The following is a 15,298-nucleotide window of genomic DNA, read 5'->3' on the forward strand; positions in this document are numbered from 1 at the left end:
TTAAATCATGCAATATTATGGCCTGATAAAAATGTTCATAATGTTTATGATGAAACCCGTGTCCACATTCAAATTTCGGGCTAGTGAATTATTTTGTGGGCTAGTAACTTTCAGGCATAGCTAGCCCGATTGGCTAGCGAAATTTGGAAACTATTTCGCACACAGCTCTCATGGCACGCTCATTTGGGAGTCGCGGCATATCCGTTTTTTTAATAAAAAGTTTGATGCGTTTTCCTGTTTAGCAATGTCTACTTGCATTCCAATGCACCTGCGATCGCTAAGGTCATGCTGTTACTTGCTTCATTCGGTTGTTGTGTTTATCACGTTTTGACAGTGTTTTATGCCGGTCGCCAAGACCATGCTCAAACAGCCTACATGTGTTTGTCGAGTGTAAAACACAACTACAAGTTAGAAAGAATTACCCCCTCACAATTGTAACGTGGGTGTCAAGTTTCTAATTTTGTGGAGTATATGTTTTATTGAGGGTGGACTTTCAAAACTTTCTATGGGAGCGAAACAAAACAGGAATAGACTCATATAGACTAACAGCTAGTCTCTGAAATAAACATATTTTGAACTAGAATGAAATGCAATAAAAAGGAGCCCAGGTAGTGGAGCGGCTAGTCTGTCATACAGATCCTGAAGCAAATATATCAAAGAAAGCCCACAAAAGTCTAGAAAATGTGGCAAGTCTAGATTTCCTCAGCTTCAGGAATGAAGAAAGTCTCAAGGCTCCTTTTTATTATATTTTCTTTTTTTACTATGAACTTTTTTCAGTAAACTATGTTCATTTCAGAGACGAGTTGTAAGTCTATGGAGCGGCTAAACAGATAAAATGTGCATTTAATGATAAAAGCATGAAACTTTGCACATTTATAGGCTGATACAGTGAACATTATACGATATGGAGGCACTCAAAATAATTTAATTTGCGCATGCGCAGTAGATAAATAATATTTTGCCTTTTCTGGCTCCCGTTATAGCTTTGGGTCTGCCATCAGTACAATAATGGTACGACTTATAAAAAAAAATACTGACCCAAAATACTAGGTAAACATCTTGGCTGAGTCAATGGCTGAACACTGGCTCTCGCACCAGTGCATGTACGTGAGGACTTTTTGCACTTGCATCGGTTGTTACATCCCTTTGTACTGACACGATACCAACTCCTGACAAGATTCTGGTGTAGTGTCGTCCAGTCGGGAACATACTGTCCACTTTCCTTCTGTATCACTCACTTGGAGATGGGAGTTCAGGTTGTGGAAGAATGACTGACCACACACATGACCTGCCTGGTAAGCTGCCCTTTTGACATGCTGTACATATGTTGATGGGATGGCATGAATTGAATTTTTCTTCGCAAATAATATCAAATAAAAGTGATTGAACATAAAAAGAAAAATATTCCCAAAGCATCCTTCCATGATGGTAGAGAAGGAGCAGTTGCCATATAGTGCTCTTACTTCGTGTGGGTTGCGCAGTACATAAACTTTGACATACTATTTTCATCGTTTCCCCTTCGATCTTTAGTATTGCCATTCATTACACACCTATAACTTTCATAAATAGTGATTTACAGGTTCATGAAAAGACAAAAAATACATAGTTTTAGAATAATACAAAACATTTTGAAACAATTAACACTCCCTCTTCCCAAAATGGCGGCTTGCAGACAGCTTTTTGGACTATTGAACTCTTTGAGAACATGTGTGCATGCTTGGGATTTATCTGATTACAAATGACTGAAAATGAGCATAATATGTGACAAAAGAAATGCAGCACAATAAAACAAAATGTCTTGGATATGTTTAACAATCAAAATCTATGTGATTATTCCCCAACTTCATGGCTCAAGGGCAAACAAGGGAGATACTTCAGATTGTCTTTCACAAGGGAGCAGTCATATTTTCCGGTACAAATCATACTTAATTGTGTTTTTTGTTTAATGGTAAATATCAATTGCTTCTCCTCGGAGGGCCCCGCGAGCAAAACTGTAGGTGTATGGGCCGTCACACTGAGGAAAGTATGGAAATAAACTATTTACACCTCACTTGTAGACGAGTACTACAAGTAGTGTAATTTATGTCCAATATTATATATTTTCACAAAACATTTCCTTTTTGGAGCCCCTATCTAAACAATGCGGCTGTTGTCGATATCAACAGCGTGGGCCTGTGCGTTGCCATGACTTTGCACGTGAATCTCGCTTAGTAGTCATGCCCTGGCTCTGCTCCCATGGTTCACACGTTGTATTTGGGTAAACCATTTCAGAGAATGATTTTTAGTTTTGTGCTTTGGATGGAATCTAAACTTTGCAATATAACTTGTAGTCTTAACTTTAAGATGCGCATTTACATAAAAAAATTCTTATCTTTAACTAGCTACAATTAAGGTTCGAAAAGTTTTCAACTGCAGTTTAATTGACAGTGTTTTAGTGGTAGTGTTTTCGGGTACACTCGTGGAGTCGTGCAAACAATGCACCTGACTTGGCCACTTGATAACACGTGATCATGAGCGTTCACCATGTGCTTTCACGATGGAGATGAGCGACAGTGAAGACGCCATTTTGTCAGAACTTCACAGGACATTCAGGAAAGGTACGTGAATATGAATTTGTAATATTGTTCATATCGTTCGACATTATAGCATCTGAATATAAAATGTTTTTGATGCTGGTAAAATGGCTCGCAAATATTGCAATTATCGTTACAATAGTTCAGCTGCGTATGCATACTTTGATTCGTGTTTTACTTGGTTTCAGGTTACCACAGCTACACGTCTTTTCGGGAATAAGGTCGATGAACAATTGGTCATGGAACGAACAGGCCACAGAAGTTTGGCTGTAAGGCTGTACAAGAGAACTTCTGACGGTCTTCAGAAGGAGATATCGGACACGCTGCAACCACCAGCACCGGACAAGAAGGCCACGGCTACATCTTCCCAACCATCAAAGAAGATCGCAATAGAGACAGCAGATAATCAAGATGCCGCTAATTAACAGCGAATCAATATTACATGTACTAACTCCGCGGGAAACGTCATTAATATCAGTTTGTAACAGGTCCAGAATAAATGACTAAAATGATTCTTGTCGTTATTTTTTTAAGTATAACAAAACTGTAGGTGTAAGAAAAAACGGTGGGTGTATCGGCTCATACACCTACAGTTAGAACAAAGGAATCCATCCCATGGCAACGAGCCACAAGTGAGGTGTAAATGAAGGGAAACAGTTCTTGACGCAAATTGTTTCGAGAAAACGTTTACTTATGAAGGGAAACTAAATATGCATATGTTTTAATCATCAAACAAAAGTAAGTCTTTTTGTCTTGACAGATATCGCGATTCGGCAATATTCAAAGTTGAACATCGATGTATTGTGGCCCATTTCAAGTATCAGATCGGGATATACAACAATGTAAAACTTTGTATCGATTCACTGTATCGGCGGCCCACGGATCGATGCGTATCGATGAATCGTCACACCACTAGTAGACAGCAACATAACATTTCGCCTGTGCTGATATGATAATAAGCTAAAGGATGCTTTTGTCTTGTGCGTATGTTTCAGTTTTTCATCGCACATCCCAGTAACAACAAATGACAGTCAACGTTTGATATATTTTTTCTTTTCAGTCCATTAGCTAAAGCAATCAGCCAATACGCAAACATATACCAGAATTGTGAATGTGCCAAACAAAGTTTGCCAAAAATTTGTTGAAAATGCATTAACCCTTCAGGTTTGAAGAAAACAATCTTTATTGAAGAAAGTAAGACAACTTTTGTAAATGCATTATCATGCAGAGGGTGGAACCCATATCTCGAAAAATGGAGATGAGATGAGGATTTACAGAATCTGCATGGGAAAATTGTCAAAAGTGTGTTATTGTTCTTTCTGAACCAACGTCTTTCTTCTCTTTCGGTCCACTCTGTGGTGCAGTATCACTGCTGTAAGCGCTGTTCAGGTAACCTTTATTTGGTTCCTTGGTCTTGACAGTACGAGAGTTATCTGCCCATGACTGTAACTCGCCATTTCCGAAAATAAGAAACACGGTGGTGGCAAACAGGTAGATGCCGACGGTGAGGTATAAGGCGATGTTCCATTGCTCCCGAGTCCTCTGAAAGACAAGAATGAATTCATGAAGAATGAATGATTGTGTATTTCATTAAGGAAGGGCTGGTTGGGAAGCCTAGCGGTTAAAGTGTTCACTCGTCGGGCATGGGAAATCCCCACATGGGTACAATGCGTGAAGCCAATTTCTGGTGTCCAATTTTCTGGTGATATTGCTCGAATATTGCTAAAAGCGCTGTAAAATCACACTGACTCACTTTTCAAAGAAAATATATAAATTTCATGGCATTCTTTGAGCAGACCGCATTTTATTAACCATTCTATGGATGCATCTTTTGTTGAATGATATGAAGTACCAACAAGGTTCTTCAGATATATCGACACACATAAAAACGTATTTGATTTTCCAATCCCATGTCACGTTCTATACAATCAGAGCTTGGATAAAATACATAAAATAATAATAATAATACACTTCCCACTCGTAATCGCCTAAATGTGATTCTTAAAGAGAATATTAACATGAAATGTCGACTTTGCAATGAATTCACAGAGACTGTCCAACATCTTGTCAGTGGATGCCCTTTCTTGGCACAAACAGCATATCTTAAACGACATGATGGCATGGCTCGCTGCTTTTACTACCGTCTCCGACATGCCTGTGGCTTTGACTCCGAGGTCCATCCATGGTACGACCCTGAACATGTCCAGGGCGTCATGGAAAATGATGCTTTCAAACTTCTGTGGAATAGGCCCATATACAGCCTCAGAAGAATTCCTGCCAACAAACCTGATCTTGTCCTTTTGGATAAAGCCATGAATTTATATATATCATTGAATTTTCTGTCCCTTTTGACAGGAATGTGACTGACAAGATCAAGGAAAAGCATGATAAATATGCGGACCTCGCCTTTGAAATGTATCGCTTGCATCCCAAGTACACTGTCGTCAGGCTCCCCATTGTTCTCGGTGCCCTTGGTTTGGTACCTCCTGATCTTTTGGCGCAGATCAGCACAGTGCCCGGGTTCTCCACCGGGAGTACAGCCCTTCTGACACTCTGGGTAATGCAGAAGGCTGCAGTGTTGGGGAGCCTTCATATTCTCCGGAAAGTTCTTGGTGGGTTCGACTAGGCAGCGTTTCCTGGGAGAAGTCCCATTCGCTGTCTGGGCTGCGTGTAGAGGGGGCAAGGGCCCTGAGCTGATGATGAGCCTTACCAGCCTGACTGTGCCAGGATCACCCGAACCCTCTCTGCTGCATATTATCTTTAATCTGTAAAACATAATAAAATGAATAATTGGAGATACAAGTCCATTTTACGCCTAACGTGCCGGTATACATATGTCTATATCTGTCCATGTGCTGCAAACCATTTACCATACAGTGTATTGGTGCAGCATCCAATTTCTTTTGTGTTCTTTTATCGGAACTCGTTGGGAGCTGGTGGTCCCCGCTCCACAAAGCGATCTAGACCTACGTATGCCGTTAGCAGGGATAGGTATTGCAGAGAATTTTCATACTGCAATATATTGCGATGCGAAAGCATATATTGCGATATGTATTGCAATATATTGCAAGAAGTATTTTTAAACATAAAATAGAGTTAATGCTTGATTTATAGAGCATGAACACAACAAAATAACTATGCTTGATTAAGCTTTAACAACAACCTTCAATCATGACAAAAAAATGTAAATAATATTTGGCACAAATGAAACAAGGAAATATCCGAAGATTTCCGAGTGTTACGAAGTTTTCCGAATGCAAGTCGAAATACCGGTTTTTGATCAGCATATTGCAATACGTGTCGTTTTCATGTCTGAACCGGTAAACAGCCCTTGCCGTTAATCTGTTACATTTTGATATTGTGATCATCTCAGAGCAATGATCGCTTTGTGAAACCGCGCCCTCGACCAACTTGCACGAAGAGATATAAGAGTGAGTGAGTGAGTTTAATTTTACGGCACACTCAGCAGTATTCCAGCTATATGGCGGCGGTCTGTAAATAATCGCGCGTGGACCAGACAATCCAGTGATCAACAGCATGAGCATCGATCTGCGCAATTGGGAACCGATGACATGTGTCAACCAAGTCAGTGAGCCTGACCACCCGATCCCGTTAGTCGCCTCTTACGACAAGCATGGGTTACTGAAGAGCAATTCTAACCCTGATCTTCACGGGTAGAGACATTAGAGCTATAAGAGGATTGCAACTCACATACTTTAACTCTTACGACCGCCTCGGGTGGTCAGGCTCGTTGGCTTGGTTGACACATGTCATCGGTTCCCAATTGCGCAGATCGACGCTCATGCTGTTGATCACTGGATTGTCTGGTCCAAACTGGATTATTTACAGACCGCCGCCATATAGCTGGAATATTGCTGAGTGCGGGGTAAAACTAAACTCACTCACTTACGACCGCCATAGCGCTAAGGGAGCTTTGTGTTCTGGCGTGTTCTACTTTGATATATTATTGTTACGAATGACTTTATTAATGAATGGGAGTTAAGATCACCTTAACGCTAAGATCACTTTAGATAGCACTGTCTTGTCGACTCCAAATTATCCAAGTATTTAAAAAACAATTGTGGCGAGTTAGAAGAATTCGTTGCGGCTGGCAATATATGTCACCCTTTATGACAGCCTGGAAAAGATACAGAATTCACTCACGTCGACGATGATGTAAGACGTACTCAACGGGGACAACATCTGTGCCACCACCGACCCCGCTGTTCCAAGTGCTGTAATTACTGACGCAAACCTTCGATAAGATAAACAAATGTTCAGAATACATTTAGTGAATAAGTGAGATGTGTTTGACGTCACGCTGATTAGAGCCTCAGTCATATAACATCATGAGTATGGCGTAGCAAGAAACTAGCAAATATGGCGTTGTCGTATTGTAAGCCCACGAAAGCAGAGATCGCTGACATTGACCCACGGATCAGTTGCTCCTGCTGCAGCTAAGGGGCGTAACTATGTACAGCATCAGTCCATTTCATCCCATCCTATACTGTCCGCATCACTTCCGCCTAACATCATCTCAAACACATCACTTCCAATCACACTCACACTCACACATGCACACAAGCAAGCAAGGACGCACGCATGCGCGCACGCACGCACACACAAAATGACCCAATGCATTGACAGAGGAATGAGAGTTTGTTAACATCATACAGCACCCATTGTAAAATCATCCCTACATTTGTCTAATCGCATCTTTTGACCTGACAAAACTGTTGTCTTCATGGTAGCGAAACTCTTGAAAATATGAGATCAGGACCTCGTTTCGCAAAACTATCATTCCGATACGGCTGTCGTACATCCTATGCTGTAACAGAATTACGATAGTCCCAGCGCTACGATAGCTTTGAGACACGGGGCCCTTTATCTAAAAGGAAAAAGTGTCCTCTTTGAATATGCATGAGCATTTCTTGTGGGTGTCTTTCGGAGTATAGAGGTTCCGGATTAACCATGTCCAGATTAGTGAGGTTTTACTTTCATCTTTTGAACCGAGAACTGTCACACAAAAGTCGCCCAAAACGACCCATACCGCAATGATGACGACGACGACGACCACCAGTCGTCCCACCAATCCACCCATCCCACAACCTACACCAACACCCATCACGCAAAGACGACGACAACCACCACCCGTCCTCTCGCCAATCCACCCGCAACGACGACGTCGAACACCCCCCGCCATCCCGGCAATCTACCCACCCCACAACCTTCACCGCCACCCATCACGCCAAGACGACCATCATCCGTCATCCCCCAAATCCACCCACCCCACAACCTTCACCACCACCCATCACGCAACGACGACGACAACCACCACCCGTCCTCTCGCCAATCCACCCGCCACGACGACATTGACCACCACCCGTCATAAGCCAATCTAACCATCCCAAACCTTCACCAAGGCTACCTCTACTTACTGAGGAGCCATGTCTAGCGTTGTGACAAGGGCCCCGGCGACGGTGCAGCACTGGCAGGACGTCACCCCTGCAATCAGCACGACGTGGACTGTCCTCTGTGACACCGGGGTGTGGATGATTCCGACGGTCAGCAGTGCCGCTGCCAGAAACCCTGAATACATACAAGTACAGTGACCTTCGCCATATAGCTGGAATATTGCTGAGTGCGGCGCAAAACTAAACTCACTCACTCACTCATCGTATCCCAGTTGCGCAGAATGATGCTCATGGTGTTGATCACTGGATTGTCTGGTAAGGACTCGATTATTTACAAACCTGAATGCGGCGTTAAACAACAAACCAACCAATCGATCTATAATAATCATCTGGTTTCTGTGTTTGTTGTTAGACGCGGCAATTGTCCACAATTTGTCAGCGGTCTGTAAAAGTCTGGACCGGACAATCCATTGAAGGACACCATGACCATCGATCTACGTCATTGGATACGTAACCATCAATTCCTAAAACTGAAAGGGAACACGTTTCCATATACTGAATGATTTTTTAGCAAGTAAGCGACACCCTGCATCAGCGAAAAGCCCATTCTACGGTTGTACGCCTCTTCAAACGGTATCTTCCCATAAGACAGACCTCCCAAAAGACAGACCGCTTAAAACAACACAGTTTATGGCTGGTTGCATAAGGTTTATTTAAGCTGTACCCTTGATAATAATGGTATGTGCCCAGACAAAAAAAGCAACATTAGGTATTAACTATAGTTTTATTAATTCATGCATCGTGATGCAACAACACGATATCGGTACGAGAAAATAAATTTGCCACAATATACCTACTGCTCGTTTAAATGACCCCCCCTTCCTATGAGTCATATATCGCAATATGAATTGTACTCAGCCTTTAATAAAAACAGCCTCGACGACCATGCCTCTTCATCTGGCTTTTCACTTAGAATCTGCTCTTTTTGAGTCATATTCACAAAGATTCCACCCGATTTTACGCGAATAAGTGTATCGCGATATGTATCGTGACCAGTGTGAGTGAGTGAGTATGTTTTAGTCCGCTTTTAGCAAGGCTCCAGCAATATCACGGCGGGATTCACATATTGTACTCATGTGTGGAATCGAACCCGGGTCTTTGGGTGACGAGCCATCAGTTTAACCACTAGGCTACCCCACCGCCCCTCGTGACCTATGTATCAGAGGTACAGATAAGCTGCGTATCTAAGTAAATTACGCAAATATTTATGTGAAAACTTAATTTCTGTTAAGTTTATTGCGTACAAGTACGCTTGAATGTTTGTAAATACTCAATAAATGTGATCTTACATGCGTACACTCAAAACTGTCAAATCTTAGCTTGTGTACCGGTGGATAGATAAAATAACTGGGGTGTACTGAGAGGTTCTATTTCAGGACATGAACTTGGCAACTTGCAGTCTTTCTTATCGTTTTTCATATTACAGATCAAATATAAATAGCAAACACTAACATTTAAACTTTATTATATTTTCAAAATTAATGGAAAATGGCAAAATATCCAATTGAGTTTGAGTGAGGTGAGTACAATTTATTTGGTAACTCAAAGAGAAATTAGGATACCCAACTGAGATGAACACAAGTGAGTACATAACTCAATGACCCAAAGGGTTATCTGTAGCTCTGTATGTATTGTGTTACATCGTCGTGATCTTGCTGTGTCCTTTAATTCACCCCTGTTTTCGCAGCAGCAGCTTCACCTACCTGTCGTCTGCACGATCTTCCGGACTCTGGTGACGCTGATTCTCTTACCGAGAACTCCAGACAGATATGTCCACGTGAAAAATCCACAGAACCTTGCGATGTACGGTACCGACGAGAGCAAGCCGTTCTAAGCACAAGATAACAGACCAATTGGTAATAATACTATTCAAGATTTAGAAGAATATCAGATGAGAACCGACTGCTGAGGGATGTTGGCATGCTAATAGTAATTTCTTTTGAAATTGGACGTTACTAAAATAGACAAACGTTATCAAAACATTAGTTGGCTCTAAATGTCGCCAGCACTACAAACGTAAGGTTCAAAACACCGAATAAACCTTCACCATTAGTGAGTGAGTTGGGTTTTACGCCGCTTTTAGCAATATTCCTGCAATATCAGGGCGAGGGACACCAGAAATGGGCTTCACACATTGTACCCATGTGGGGAATCGAATCCGGGTCTTCGGCGTGACGAGCGAACGCTTTAACCACTAGGCTACCCCACCTTCCCCCTTCACCATAACCCATCCCGCCACGACGCTGACAACACCATTATAACCAGCTCCCATCCCACCACCTCCCACAAGATACCCCACCGCCCCACTTCACCCATCCCGCCACGACGATGACAACACCATCATAACCAGCTCCCATCCCACCACCGCCAAAAGAAATTTTGGCCATCATCAATCATTTGTGAATACTTTCTTTGGCTCGGCAGTTTTTATTGTTGTTTTTCCAAGTTAAACAAACGTTTTAATCAGAAATAGAGGCTCTCATTCTATCTGTTTTCTCCGTCTCTCCTCAAACAAGGTAACGGACCGTTGGTGTAGCTCAGTTGTTAAAGCGTTCGCTCGTGACGCCAAAGAACTGGGTTCGATTCGCCACATGGATTCAATGTGTGAATCCCATTTCCGGTGTCCCCCGACATGATATGAATATTGCTAAAGGTGGCGTAAAACTGTACTCACTCGCACTCGCCCAAAGGAGGTAACTCTCCTCGGGCTATTGTACAATGGAACTGTATCTTCTCACCTGCTCGACGTCAAACATCAGCACTGTGCTCATGTAAGCAGGTAAATAACTAAATAGGAGGCTAGAGTTCCAGAAATGACAGAAGAAAACGACCACGAATGCCCAGACCGGAGGACTGGTCAGAAGACATCGCCAAGGGATTTCCGCTTTTTGCTGAAATCAAGACATACGGCGGATATATCGTGAAGAGTGACCTTAAAAATCCGTGCACTTCAGGGCCTAGATTTTCGAAGCTCTCTTAGCGCTAAGATAGTCGTAAGGTTACGGCGTGAATTTAAAAGTGACAGAAAATTTGAATCGGAAAGGGATTTCCGCTCTTTGATGAAATCTAGACACTCGGTGGATACATCGGGTAAAGTGACACATACAAATGATTGTGAACTGCGCGGATGTATTGTCTATGACAGCGTTTACAGTTACGGGGTGAATGAAAAGGTAACGGACAATTCGAATCGCCAAGGGATTTCCGCTTCCTGCAGAAATCAAGGATACATTGTGAAGAGTGTCACTGAAGAAGAATGTCGTTTACTGTTGCGTGATGAATGAAATTTAAGTGAAAGAAAATTTGGACACAGTTTCTGTCCGACTGGGTTTTTGTCTGTCAAGGGATAGACTGACCTTGCCAGGGTCCACACCCTGCCTGTATCTGGCTATGTGCTGCATCTCCTGTTGTGATATTGACGGGTGGGACTCCGGTGTTTCATGAGCCGTCAACAGCCATAATCCACACCACAAGACGGTCAGTCCCCCTTGGAATACACAAAAACCGCGCTCATCACCAAAACATGTTTCTGCAAATCACGGAATTTCAGTAAATTCTCTGAGAAACTTCGCAGCCGTACATCCTAAACCAAAACTAGAGCACCCCAAAACGATAGTTTTGCAGCACATATGCTACTCAAAAGACATTAAAGAATAATTTCTTGTCAGTATATATTGTAGATTTGTGAATTTACCACATAGACATTAGACTTACCAAAGACATAGAAGATGAAGGGCCAACCGTTATCAATCGGTATTGTGCAAAGATAACCAGAGGTTGCAAATGCGACGATGTTGGCAATGTTGTAGCCTGTGAAAGTAGTGGAAACGATTTAGTTGTCATAATCCATGTTTCGATGCCGAAATGCGTTTCAGAAAATAGCTTCTGATTTAAAGACTACAGCATTAAGGTGAAACTATTCAGTAGTGTAATGTAAGTAACTGTAGTTTTGAAGAGTTATACTTGAAGGTTTTAGATAAAGAACATATCTTATAGTGCATACATAAAGATAACCAGCGGTTAAAAATTTGAAATATAGGAATATTGGATTTGTTACACATGCAAAACATTACAAATGTACGTTAAGTTATTCCAAAATTAGAGAAAGAAGGTCGAAATAAGTTGGCAGTGTAAATCAGTGTTCTACGCATCTATCACTTGCACAGATAGGTGAGGTGAAATTGGGGTTAACGTCGCGCTGGAGAATATTTCGCTCATGTGACGACGTGCTTGCGTGTGTATGTGTATGTGCGGCTGCTTGTACTAGCCCAGACTGAAGCTGGTTTTATAGTGTTAGCCCACTGAGATACCATGCCGCAGTGAAGCATGAATACCCCACTCAGACACATTATACTGACTCCGAGCCGACCAGTCCTAGTTGTACCCATTAATGCCGAGCGCCAGGCAGGGACCAACAAGTACCATAATTTAACGTCTTTTGGTATGACGCGGTCGGGGATCGAAACCGCGAGCCTGACCACCCGATCCCGTTTGTCGTCTCTTACGAAAAGCATGGGTTAGACCAATTCTAACTCGGATTTTCACCGGTTTGTTAGCAATCCTGAAAGACAACTGCTCATACAGATACACGCTCTACTGTTTCGATTGACAAAACCCTCCAAAGATAAAGAAAACCCATGGTCGGATCCAGGATTTTATATATTTTTTTTAATTTTTTGGGGGGCGGGGGCGGGGGGGGACCCTCCGTCAACGCAAAAAAATCTTCAATGTGGTCTTTAGTCATTTTCAAGGGGGTGGGGGTGGGGGTGTGTTCCGAAACCCCCTCTGGATCCGCCAATGAAACCTATTTGTCTACATGAGAGTAGGTACAGTAAACTATGCTGATAACGAAGCGCTTATGTCAACCATTAAGTGTATATAACAAGCTACGGTTGTGACGAACTGTAATTAGTGATCCTTTCGAGTTCGTTATAACAGTAGTAACTACCTGTGTAGGTGAAGGTGAGGAGCTGCGCCTTATCTTGTACTGGGGCCCAGTATGCCCACAGGTCCTGGGTCGCCGGCACGATTAGATTCTGATGTGGAGACAACAATGAAAGTCGTTACTGTTATATTCATAAAACAGTCTAAGTAAACTTAGGCTCAGTATTATTCGTTACACTGCTATACTGAGTCTACAAAACCTAGTAGAAGGTCGCGTCAGCTAACCTTTTGGACTGACCAATCAGAACACAGCTTACCAAATCGCGAAAGTTAACATTCGCACATACCGTTTGAACCTTTACCTCAAAAACTCGAATGATTCCGAATGCTATTTTCCGCACGATCTCTTCCGACTGGTACACTCAATGAGTAAACAGTCGCTGAAAATAGCGTTTTTGTCAATATTCAAGGATGTCATCTTGCGATAATATAAGCAAATAGTAACCATGTCATTAAAAAACCCATAAGCGTATATACTGCAGGTCAAATATATGTGTTTTATGCGGATTTTCGTTTGTTGATAGATCAGTGTCAGCGACCAGGGAGGAGAAAATCCCCAAACCGCTTTGTAAGTCCCGCCGAACCCTAACAAGTAGTCGTTGTCTGAATTAGTTAAATCCGTTCGGCCGTCTCGCGTTTGATTGGACGTCATAGGTCGCTCAAAGGCGACGCGACCTTCTACTAGGTTTTGTTAGACTCATTATAGCAGTGTAACGAATAATACTGAGCCTAAGTTTACTTAGACTGATTCATAGAACATCATTGAAGCAATAAAAGAGGACCGAAATAGTCATCTTTGGTCAAATGTGTGGTCCTTAGCATTGTTAAATGGCATATGCGTAAGATTGGGATTGCTCCAAAGTAGTAAACGTTAGAGGCCTGCTTCACTTCGGGATTTCCTCCCTCATTAAACAGACACACCTTCATTTAACTGGAATACTTTTCAAAGAGACACAACTCACTCACTCACCAAGAAGAAGCCCATTAGAAGTCTCAGAACCACCACGACATAGACGCTAGCACGGGCCCCCGTCGGTACCAACATCGACGACAACCCCCCAATAAACAGGCCGATGAAGATGACGTTCTTAGGCCCGAACCTCCTGGAGAGGGCGCTGCCGAAGAAGGGGGAGACGATGCCGGTGTAGTAGGCGGATGAGAGGACCAGGCCTTGGGTCTCGCTGTCCCAGTCGAACTCGGGTTTCTGAGGGAGAATTTCATCAATTCCCTCCAGCAACATTCCGGGGGTTAACAAGAAATGGGTTTGGGTGGGTGAGAGGGATGGGATCACAAGAGCGGGTTTCTTATATTCTAACCCATGTGGGAATTGGAACTCGGGTCTATGGCCTGACAAACAATCACCTCACACGAATGACTATCCGACCTCACTAATAAAAGGGTGTGGTGGGGTGACCCAGTGGTTAACGCGTTTGTTCGTCACGCTCAAGGCCCGGGTTCGATTCCCGACATGGATACAATGCGTGAAGGCCATTTCTGGTACTCCCGCCGTGATATTGCTGGAATATTGCTAAAAGCGGCATACAACCCAACTCACTCACTAATAATAAACGTACATGCGTACGCAACACGAATTAAAAGTTTTCTGCATTCTCACTCACACTAAATACACGAGTTCGTAAATTTTTACATTTACAAATTTTCGGATGAAATATGTCATCGGTGGATTTCAAGCCTCTGGCGCGGTGCTTTGATATAACATATTCTCTGATTCCATGAAGAAAGATTACCATCCCTTTAAACCCAACATTGATGTTAACCATCATATTGTGCCGATATATATACACAATTATTGACGGGCGCCATAGATATTTAGTATAAAGAGCAAAGTCGTCCCAGACGCCCCATTTCTCTGTGCAGAGTTGCGTCCCTTAGTTGTGCAAGGACACGGTGATTGCCAGATGTGCTCGGAGTTTACGGCCCTTAGTCAAAACATTCATAACCAAAGACCCACATCAATACGCCGTCACAGCAGCGTCAAACTCACTCACTCACTCACTCACTCACTCACTCACCCACTGTCTAGTATAACACTACCTCGAATACGGTTCCATTTTCTTCTCCGTTGAACTCAGGATACGTGTGCTTTGAGCCATTAGTCCAAATAGAGCTGGCGTTTGACGCGTATGTGGAGTTATCTTCCCTGGTTGGAGGACGAATGGACGCCGCGTTACCCCCTGTCATGCAGACGAGAGCAAAGGCCATTCCATTCTGACCAATCAGCACTAACGTGAAAGCAATGGCCAGGATATAGCAAAGCTGGAACCGACACGACGTGTACTTCTCCAT

The 15,298-nt window shown here is 42.8% G+C and overlaps 2 protein-coding genes and 1 long non-coding RNA gene across 3 annotated transcripts; 1 reads left to right on the top strand and 2 right to left on the bottom strand.

The window, feature by feature from the left end:
* The first annotated feature begins 2,284 nt into the window (after positions 1-2,284).
* LOC124287116 lies at positions 2,285-3,085 on the top strand. Its single transcript, XR_006901191.1, has 2 exons — positions 2,285-2,597; positions 2,762-3,085. It is a non-coding gene; the product is annotated as an uncharacterized LOC124287116 (long non-coding RNA).
* Positions 3,086-3,684: 599 nt separating this feature from the next.
* On the bottom strand, positions 3,685-10,818 carry LOC124287100 (sodium-dependent phosphate transport protein 3-like). Its single transcript, XM_046723580.1, has 5 exons — positions 10,786-10,818; positions 9,751-9,877; positions 8,012-8,162; positions 6,738-6,828; positions 3,685-4,115 (listed from the first exon to the last, which is right to left on the bottom strand). Exons 1-5 carry the CDS (start codon positions 10,816-10,818, stop codon positions 3,870-3,872), a joined length of 648 nt encoding a protein of 215 aa, XP_046579536.1. The 3' UTR covers positions 3,685-3,869.
* Positions 10,819-11,525: 707 nt separating this feature from the next.
* Positions 11,526-15,298, bottom strand: LOC124287101 (uncharacterized transporter slc-17.2-like). Its single transcript, XM_046723581.1, has 5 exons — positions 15,047-15,298; positions 13,962-14,195; positions 12,996-13,083; positions 11,742-11,857; positions 11,526-11,576 (listed from the first exon to the last, which is right to left on the bottom strand). The coding sequence occupies exons 1-5, from the start codon at positions 15,296-15,298 to the stop codon at positions 11,526-11,528; spliced, it is 741 nt and encodes a 246-aa protein (XP_046579537.1).

This window comes from Haliotis rubra, unplaced genomic scaffold (genome assembly GCF_003918875.1).
Source record: "Haliotis rubra isolate DU_JTF1 unplaced genomic scaffold, ASM391887v1 Scf4, whole genome shotgun sequence".
Lineage (NCBI taxonomy): Eukaryota > Metazoa > Mollusca > Gastropoda > Lepetellida > Haliotidae > Haliotis > Haliotis rubra.